We start from the raw sequence: 10,896 nt of genomic DNA, 5'->3' as shown, positions 1-10,896 counted from the left end.
TATATAATAACAAGTATTTTTAAAATGATTACTGGAAGTGTTCATTTATTTTTGTATTAATTTATTAAACAAGAATAAATGTGCACTTTAAAACTTTTCTTTGTGTAAAACAAGCATGCATCTATCTCATAACAGAAATATGATTAGTTTGTGTTTTCAGAGATAAGTTTTTGTCACCCAACTAACTTCAAAGATAATGGAAACATATGAAGCTATATCTCACATCAATACATTTGTCTTTTCAAAAGTCTGAACCAAAATTTATTTAAAACTCCCAACCTGAGGGACTCCTCTCAGTAACTCCTTAAACAAATCCCATTTCTCCTTCAAGCCCTGAATGAGAAAGATAAGATTTTACATGTTGGGGTAACGGAAGCTCTGCAATAAAATGTTCAATCTTACAACTGTGAATGATATGGAGATGCTGTCTGATCTTTACTCTGCACAATTCTTGAAGTCTGCTTATGTTGTCTGAAAATATAAAACAGAACTTCTACATTAACAGCTTACAAAATACCAAGTTTACTTGCACTCAAAGAAATTTTATAACAGAAATCCTGTTGGAAACAAGGTGTCATTTATTAAGATCATAACAGAACATTTAACTCAGTATGAGTTCAGTGGTTAAATTGTTACTTTTAATTCATTTATGAATGGGAAACATGATAATGCATCACATCATGACTACAAGTAATTTGAAAAAAATTACTCAGCTGGAATAAAAAAAAAGCATATTATAACCACTATGGATTTCAATTGACCAAACCTTCACTTATGTTTTTCTACAAAAAGCCATTTTTTGTTCATACTCAAAAATCTGAATATCATTTCAAAAAAACTCTTAGCACACACACCACCAAATCATAATTAACCAAATCTCTGATATACCAAGAGAACTGCAGTTAATCCCAATGATGCTGGACATCAGAAAACTAAACTTTAACTGCAACCACACTGGATTTCAGCTGACTAAACCTTCACTGTATATAAACTTAGTGGATCACAGCTGACTGCAATTTGCTGTAACTAGAGTGAATCTCAGTTCAATAAACCCTCTTCCATAGTTAGACTGGTCTTCAATTATAACTTTAAGAAAGTTATGTATCTCAAGTTAATTATGTTACAAGTTACGAAGAATTACAATTCCAGAGTTTCATCAAATATAAAATCTTTTGATTTACCCAGCCTCACTTTTAAGCTTAAACTTAAGCATGGTATGATAATTTTTGACTTGCTTTTGTATATATTTTTACATATTTGCCCCCCCCCCTTTTTTTCTGTGTATTGTAAAGAAAATAATACCTGAAATTAATTATACAAGCTAAAAATTAAGCACTGCTTGAGCTGTCTAATATATACAACCAGACATTTTACTGTAGAATATTTTTTTAAATTTTAAAACCTGTAAAGCTTTATAAACAGTATGAAGCTCATTACAATTATAATCTTCCCACTATCTTAAAAATGAAAATCTGTTGCTTACACAAACAGAGAGAGCTCCATTACTGATCCAAATCATTCCTTTATACCTAAATTAAACTGTACTTACTTTATTAAAACTTAAACAGAGATACTGAAAATACAGTTTTTCTCTAATAATTAAATGATCATAAAACAGTGATATAAACATACTGACACTTTTGATTTAGTACCCTAACAGCTACCAGATCAGAGGTCTAATCACAAAATAACGAGAAGGACACGTACACATCTTTAGTTCAATGAAGCCCTTACACTGCTTTAGCTGACCAACTGCTATATCCACCATCAATTTTACTATATATAATTTTATTTTAAAAACTATAATGTTTTACATTATGAGCACAATGATGATCTTCACACCATCTTGGTTCTGAAAGCTCATCATTAAATTTCACATAAAACTTACCTGAAATATAACTACAACCTGTTTATTTTGTAAATCATAAAGTATTAAAACACATACACACACACAAACAGTCTTTACTTTAAAGATTAACCCATATTTTTCATAAGTAAATCATTAGATACTGAAGTGGACATATGAATGAATTTTATTTTTAAAGGATGACAATTCTAGCTTACAAGCACATTAAATATTAAAAAGGAGGCATATATGTAAGCTTTGTTTCAGAAGGACAAAATTTTACCACAAACACATCCCCATTTCAAATCTAGTTCCCATGTAACTTGTTAAATAGTGGCATAATAATATTTATCAAATGCCAAGATGAACAAATGTATAGTTTGATCAAAGATTATAACTTCTACAGCTATAAAGATGCACAAGTGAAACATTATAGTATCTCATAAATTACTTCCTGCAAAAACTATTTCCTAAGTCTGGCTCACTAATGATTAGTAAAAGTGGTAATTATCCTAAAATAGTAGCTCTAACAGGTTTTTTGTTATAACAAACACTGATACACTGTATTATGCATTATTTAAGTTTGGTTAGATACAATGTAATTTTGAAGTAACGACACAAAGCCTGATCAAATTATTTATTCAAACAAAGCATTTTTGCAAGTTTTTGCAATTTAATTTTTAGATTTTTTAAAATTAAATATTGAAGGAAATGGTTATACTTTTCAAGTTTTAAAACATAAAATTCACCATAATAAATTGATATAAGAATTTCAACATTAGTCATAACAGAAACTTTCTAATGTTTTACAAAGGCCCTTTAATGATAAATTTTGAAATAATTGCTTGTAATTTGTCCCTATCTAGTTTCTTTAGTCTCACATTATAAATCCATGACTTAATTCTTAAATAAAACTTATAACCTTGAAAGTAAGGGAAAATGTCCAAGTTTTGTGTAATTAGCATCATAAATTTAATAATATGTACATAAGACTTACATTAATTACTTCATAAGTTTAATATTGTATGTATATGTGCCTTACACTATGTCAGATTTATTGTTATCTTAGCCCCCATGGTTTGGTATAGAATTACTAAATGTGTGAAACCTTTTGTTGAGAATTACAACCCTTTAAAATACAAAAGAGTACAGTTTTCTTAAATAATATAAGAACCTACCAAATGGTTTAATCAGCAAACTTTCCAGCTCAGGGCTCTCCATGCAACTGTTTAACACTTTAACCACCAGGTGTTTTACAAGGTAGTACATCTCTCTTGTAATACCAGAAAACTTTAGACACTTTTCAAGCAAGGCCACCGCATTATTAAAAATCCAGTTGGTTGAACATTCATTTACAAAACACAAGAAAACAGATGGATCTATCCCCCATAAGAGTAACTGATCCACCATTTCCAAACTCTCCTCGATGTGACATGAAATCATGCTGGAAGTTAATTTAGCTCCATGATCCAACAGCAAGTTCAGTAATTCATTATTTCTACTTCTTATGGCTGGAAGAAATGAATATGGTGAAACCTATCAATATTCATACCTATTTTGAAATATAAGTATGATAATTTGAATGTGTGTGTGAAAATACATATGCAAGTTCTTAAAGAACTTCTAACCTTCAAGCAAGTTCCTTTAAACAGGCTATATATTTTGATCATCTACAGTTGGTTACTGTATAAAGTCAATGCTAATTTTGAAAAACAAAATGATATCCAGGCATTAACATGCTATTAAAATTCTTGTTACCCAGGCAATATTGTTAACTGCTTGTAAAATCATCCTATATAGCCAAAATATTAATTTCTTAACATCCTTCACTAAAGAAGTAAGGAATCTTATGTCTGTTTTACATTTGTTACTAATGGTTACCTTAAATCTTGTAGCAGAATGGGTACTAGAAAGTAACGCCTATTTTAAATTCATCACTGATAACTACTTAAATAAAAAAAATATCTGTGGCAGGATGGATTGGATAGATAATTTTTTTTAAAAATCTTTTAATACTATTACTTACAAATCTCTTACAGTAAGTACTAGAAGACAATATTTACTTAAATTAATACACACAAAATAAATAATGGATAGCAATGATTACCTTAATATCTCTGTATGAGAATGTAATGAAACATAATGATGAATTTTACACTCATCAAAATATCCCTATAAAAAATGGCTTTGATATATTTTACTGTTGTGGCAAGAAATTGGGTAACCCTCTTAAAGTTTTTCACACTAAAGTTAAAAGAATCTGATAACTGTCTAGTGGTCTGTTCCCATACTTCTTAAATATTGATGCCAAAAGTCAGTTTCTTTAATGACAGATATTAAGACAGTTATAAAGTTCTAGTACCTCTTTATTTAATGACATGAACAGTCCATTGCTCTTCTTTACCTGTTTGAAAACAGATATTAAAGTATTTTTAAGCTATATCCACTTGCACCCTTTAATAATGGATGTTAAATCCATCATAAGTTTACTCAGAAATTAAGACAGTTATCAATTTCCATTACCATTTTGTAACAAGTGTTAAGGCATTACTAGCTATATTTACCTTATGATGATAATTAATACAATGTGAGTAAACTTCTTATATGTATTCTGTACCATATTTTATGATAATAAATCAACCACCTTTTACTAATAAATTTTGAAGCACTTACCTGTCTCTTTTACTTCCTTGGCAACAACTGAATATTAAATTACTACCAGTTTCTCTTACCTGTGTGTTACAGGTATGAACTTTTATTACCTTCCTAATAAACATGTTATAACAACCATTGGTTCTTCTTAACCTGTGACACACATGCGAATGCACTCAGCAGCTTCTAATGAATAAAAGAATAATTTATTGTAACTAACGTGATTCTACTTTTAAATTATGTAATGAAAGCTGCAAACTTTAACAACTGTAATTTAAGAAAGAACTCCTGATTGGTTAGAAGTACTTCTTATATTAAAATTTCAGTACACTTTACCCGAGTCAAATAACAAGTTCGCTTCAAGGTTGGGATCTGCACCATTTTGTAATAACAAGGCAGCAACTTCTTTTGCCTGTTCTGGATTCTCTAAACTATGGCTGCAGGCTCTAATCATAGCAGTGTCGTATCTTCTAACACCCTGTGTGTTAATACTGGCTGCTCTGGTAGCTGATATTATATCACAAATCTTCAGTAAATTAATTTTTCACTAAAATCACACACATTAAAATGTTATGAAATAGTCAATGTTGTTATCTACACTTTGAATAAATCAGCACACTACCATTAATCTTTTTCCAGCTGAACTATATCAGACACTTGCTATTATACAACCTCTAGTTAAGTAATTTCAGCTTTTAAATTAGAAATCATTACATTTAATATTGACAAACTAGTTCAATAACAATACAAAAGTAGCATCCAATTTAAAATACTATATTTGTTTATTCAAGCTGTATAAGAACATGAAAAGGAATGTCTTTGATATGATTAACATAAAACTGTCACAAGAATAGCATATTATTTGGAAGTCAAAGTCATCATTTGGAAAATTTACAAATGTGCAGTTACTGAATATTTTCATGCATAGAGCACCATTTTTATGGAACTTCTATTGTTAAAATTATCAGTTAACCAGGCAATAAATTAATTATAATTAAGTACAAAAAATAAATAGTAACATGGATTCTCTAATAAATTATCATTAATTTTGAAGAAATTTCTAAATTGCCAAGTTACTTAACAGTTTTCAAATAGTATATTAAACCTGTGATTAACACACTTTGTTTTGGTGCTGTAAATAATTTTACATATATAAAAAAGGATGACACTTTATAATTTTACTTATCTCAAGGTTTGTTATATTTTTTTACTTTTACACAAAAAAAACAATTATTGGATTATAAACTTCAGCTTAAAACAATGAGCACTTTATCTTAAAAAAAGCTATAGACTTACCTGGGTCAACAATACTAAATAACAATATCTGTAAACATTCAATATCTAGATTCTGTGAAGCAATAATAAGAGGGGTGGTAAGTTCAAAGCCAGTAGACAAATCACTCTGAGCACCAGAAGAAACAAGAGCGTAGACTGCTTCTTTAGCTTCTTCGACATACCTGCTGTCACACCGACGTTCAAGAGCTGCAAGTGTATCCATTCAGTTATAGCATCAGAAAATACCCACTGTACCATTATGTACACTTCAATTTGTACACTTTTACAATAAAAACAAATACTCATACACCATTTTCATTTGCAAATGAAAACAACTTAGTGACTAGAAATAATCACAAGATGTTGCATCATACACCTATATTAATGCCATTTATTAATCCCTCCTAACTAATTTAGTGTTATGAGCCCCCTAGTTTACTGGGGAATATGGATTAATAATTAAACATCTTACATACACTGCCCTATAACCAAATACATCACATTCTGATATCAAAGAACAGAATCAGAAGATTAAGTATTGATTGTGTAGAATAACTATAACCTAATTAAATTAATGGTGAAAAGTTAAATATGAAAAGGCAGGAATAATAAGTGAGGTAACACAAAATCTTTACAATAAAGATGAGATGAAGACCATATTATGAACAATCTTGCACATAATGACACATATATATTTTAAACATAAAATATTCAAGCCATAAACAAAAACACATTAATATGATTTTTTTAATTAAAAAAAAATTTAATATGCTGCACATTTTTTAAAAAAGGGATTCTAGGACACAAGCTACAATGTGGGATTATAAAATGTATCCTAGGTTTTGGAGGTGACTGAAGAAGTAGGACTTGCATTGTGGTGGAGATACATCATCTATCAGTCTTAACCTCCAATTTGGTAGACTCACATAAGAAAATTAGAAATTAGGAGAGCGAGATGTGGGTGATAAACCCCACGTCTTACATCTATATCACCATTCACTGTCTGCAGAGAGTGAAGGGTGATATAGAATAAGAAAGAGAAAAAAATAAACACAAAAAGATGAAAAATAATAAATAAATAAATAATAAAAAAATTGAAAACAATGTACTACCATTTGGAGGTAAGATAAAACTTACCTCTTGAAGTTAGCATTTCTGCCCCCAATATGGCAGAGGCACTAATTAACATAGCATTAGCAAAGTGATAGTTTACTGTGACTGTCGTGTTTCTATATGTAGTTTAAGGTGTACATCTACATAAAGTAGTGCCAGGTTCTTACATGACCTCATTTTAACTAAAGTCTTTTTGTAATTTTTTTATAGAATTTCTCTGATTTTATTCTTTTTGTATTTATTGCAGAATAATTTAATAATTTTATCTAAAATTTTTTATTAAATTCATCAGCTATTAATTTTCCTATCAGTATATAAACTTCATATAAAATATTGTAATCTATTACAAATTTTACAATATCTGAATATGCTTATCTTTTACTTTTTCTTATTCTAACTTGGGAGAGCAGTTACTTTCTCACAACTCTCTGCAGGTAGTGAAAAGTGATACAGATGTGGGACATTGTGGGCTTGAGCATCCACATCTCCCTCTCCTAATTTCTAATTTTCTAATGTGAGACTAGCAAATTGGAGATTAAGACTGTTAGATAGTGTATCCCCACTGGAATGTGGGTGGGTACTACTACCATAGTCACCTCCACCACCTTGGATACATTTTATAATCCTATGTTGTAGCTCGTACCCTGGGATCCCCTTTTTTTTTTAAATATGTGCAGCATATTTAAAAAATTTCATACTAATGTGTTTTGTTTTATGGCTTGAATATTTTATGGTTATAATATAATTATCCAGAAGTTGGGATTTGCTGGTTTTAACACAGTCCTTCCTCGTGATTTTCTTTATTCATTTAACTTCATTCAGATAAAATTATTTAATTTCACTAAAATATATGCATATATGCAACACTTTCAATATGTTATTATCTCGAGATAATAGTGAGTCTATCATCAACCATTTAACAATAACTCAAAAAGAGTTTGTCTAGATTTCAGTGTGTACCAAGAGATTACACAAAGTAAAAAAGTAAAGTGATAAAACAAAAACCGATTTATCTTTAAGGCATACTTATATCATGTCATCCCATAAGTAATGACTGAAAATTTAATATAGAAACTGCATCACCATTTCTGTCTTTTTAGAAGACTTTAATGACTAAAATATGTAGTAGGATGTGTATATAAATGTTCAGACAAGTAAAAGCAACTAACTCAACTCCACTTTTTCAGATCATTAATAAAATAAACCCTTATGAAGATGGATGTGTCTGACAAGCACATTAGGCATATAATGCTTCATGAGTTTAAAAAAAGCAATAGTGCAGCAAAAACTACATGAAAGATTTAAGGTGTTTATGGTGCAGAGTCTCTCGATGAAAAGAAATGTCAAAGGTGATTTCAGAAGTTCAGATCAAATGACTAAAGTTTAAGTGATGCACCACGTTCAGGTTGTCCTGTTGAGTTTAATAATTACTTCCTGCTGTCTGCATTTGATGTAGCTTGTGCTGTAACAGTTAAAGAACTAGCACAAAAGCTTAATTTAACTCATTCAACAGTTCACCATCATCTGCAACAGTTTAAAAAGGTGTCAAAACTTGGAAAATGGGTCCCCCATGGTTTGACAGAAGCCAACCTTAGAGCAAGAATGGACATTCGCACTTCTCTGCATTCTGATGAACGTAATTCACCTTTTCTTGGACAGGTTAATGACTGGAGATGAAAAAATTGATATTTTATAAAAATGTTAAGCACCACAGACAATGGCTTAGTGCAGGTAAACTGGTTAAAGCACAGCCCAAAATGGACCTTAATTCTAGGAAAATCTTGTTAAGCATTTGGTGAGATATTGTTGGTGTGATCCACTTTGAGTTCCTGACACTCAATGTAACAATTACATCAGACTTCTATTGTCAACAGTCAGAGCATATGAATATTGCACAGAAAGAAAAGAGGCCTGCTTTGATCAATTGTAAAGGTGTTGTATTACATCAGGATAATGCATGAACCAAACAGCAAGGACCACATCTGAAAAGATTGAAGAGCTAGACTGGGAAAACTTCCCAATCTTTCTTATTCTCCAGACCTTACCCCATCTGATTACCAACTATTCTGAAGTTTACAGAACTATCTTGATGGAAAAGAATTTTATAGAAGTGGTAAACAAAAGCTTGTGAATCATTGGCAGAAAGTAATTAATAATAATAGAATATACATTATTGATTAAATAACATTAAAAGCATTTGAAATCCTTTCTCTTTTTCTGAACCTAAAATCAGACATTACTTAAAGATCACCTGATATATTCTCATTGACACAAGCTAAGAAACAAAGGTTTCTTTGATAGTGACACACAAAAACATGCCAGTTTCAACTATAAACTTAGTTGTTAAACATTCACAACAAGATATCAATAATATGTACTTGTTTTTGGACTATTAATAATAAAAGTAAAAATTCAAGTGTCACACATGAAGAATACATGCACAGTAAGTAAATAATATATCATACTCAGAAAACACAGAAGCACTCAATTCTGTATCTTAAAAGATCTTAAAATATAACAAGTTTAAAGTATGGGTCAGAAGAGGCATTTTGTGAGTATTAACAAGATTGAATTACTAAAAACTATTTATTTTTAAAAAATGACATTACAACAAAAGTCAGGTCTTAGAGGAAATGAGGATGTATCAAAAGAAGGAAAAATGTAAATATAAAACTATTAATGTAGATAAAATTACATTGGTCCAAATTGGAAACTATAAAAATTATATTCTCCCCAAAGTCACAACATGTAATGATATATACAATGCTGGCCAAAATCTTAAGGCCAATGAACATAAAGAAAAAATATTTTGCATTGTTAGATTCAACCACTCATTTGAGTAGAGCTTCAAAAGATTAAAATAAGAAAAGAAAGAATAAAAATAAAAAACTTTTTTAGCATTTAATAAGGAAAATGTGAACACTATGAAATGAGGCTTAATAGTAAATACTCAAAAGTTTAAGACCATACTGAAACGAAGTGTTAATTGGGAAACATGTAACGAAATTTAGTCATTTGTGTTCAAGCATTAGTGTTGTCAACATCTCCCACTGACATTTCCTGTGTTACATTGGGTAAAAACATGGCAAAGGCTAAAAAGTTGACAGAGTTTGAACGTGGCAGAATTGTCGAGTTGCAAAAGCAAGGTCTCTCTCAATGTGCCATCGCTGGTGAAATTGGGCGTAGTAAAACTGCTGTTGCAAATTTCTTAAAAGACCTTGAGGAATATAGAACGAGAATTTCAAGTGGTTGGCCCAAGAAAATTTCACCGGCATTGAGCAGCAGCATCTGACGGGTTGTCCGGCGATCGTCGAACCAGATTAAGGCCCTTATGGACGCAGAATACAGCTCAAGAACAATAAGACGGTATCTACGAGAGAAAGTTTTTAAAAACAGTAAATGTCTTCAAAGACCATGCTTCCTTCCAAACCAGAAAGCACCAAACATGGAACGTAGAAAAGTGGACAAAGGTTTTGTTCTCTGATGAGAAAAATATTTATCCTGGATGGTCCAAATGGCTTCCAATGTTACTGGCACAATAAGGATATCCCACTGGAGACATTTTCTATACGACACAGAGGAGGAGGTTCCATCATGATCTGGGATGCTTTCTCCTTCCATGGAACAATGGAACTTCAGGTTATAAAGGGGTGTCAAACAGCAGCTGGCTACATTGGCATGTTGAAAAGGGCATCCTTATTGACTGAAGGCCCTCATTTGTGTGGAAATGACTGGATCTTTCAGCAGGACAACGCTGCAATCCACAATGCCTGCAGGACAAAGGACTTTTTCATGGCAAATAATGTGATTATTTTGGACCATCCAGCATTTTCATCCAAACTGACCCCCATTGAAAATGTTTGGGCATGGATGCCAAGGGAAGTCTATAGAAATGGACATCAATTCCAAACAGTGCATAATCTTCGTGAAGCCATCTTCGCCACTTTGAATAACATTCCAGCCAGCCTTCTGCAAACACTTATATCAACTATGCCAAAGAGAATGTTTGC

At 31.1% G+C, this 10,896-nt stretch overlaps 1 protein-coding gene across 3 annotated transcripts in view; it reads right to left on the bottom strand.

The window, feature by feature from the left end:
• Positions 1-232: 232 nt before the first annotated feature.
• Positions 233-10,896, bottom strand: part of LOC143234787 (uncharacterized) — a 71,063-nt gene continuing 60,399 nt past the window's right edge. For all 3 annotated transcript variants that reach the window (XM_076472413.1, XM_076472411.1, XM_076472412.1), the window contains 4 exons: positions 5,795-5,980; positions 4,835-5,005; positions 3,025-3,357; positions 233-471 (listed from right to left, as the gene is read on the bottom strand). In XM_076472413.1, coding sequence (XP_076328528.1) covers positions 305-471; positions 3,025-3,357; positions 4,835-5,005; positions 5,795-5,980 — 857 coding nt within the window. In that variant the 3' untranslated portion in view covers positions 233-304. The remainder of the gene's footprint in view (positions 472-3,024; positions 3,358-4,834; positions 5,006-5,794; positions 5,981-10,896) is intronic.

This window comes from Tachypleus tridentatus, chromosome 12, assembly GCF_004210375.1.
Source record: "Tachypleus tridentatus isolate NWPU-2018 chromosome 12, ASM421037v1, whole genome shotgun sequence".
Classification (NCBI taxonomy): domain Eukaryota; kingdom Metazoa; phylum Arthropoda; class Merostomata; order Xiphosura; family Limulidae; genus Tachypleus; species Tachypleus tridentatus.
This window is presented reverse-complemented; position numbering and strand designations above follow the sequence as displayed.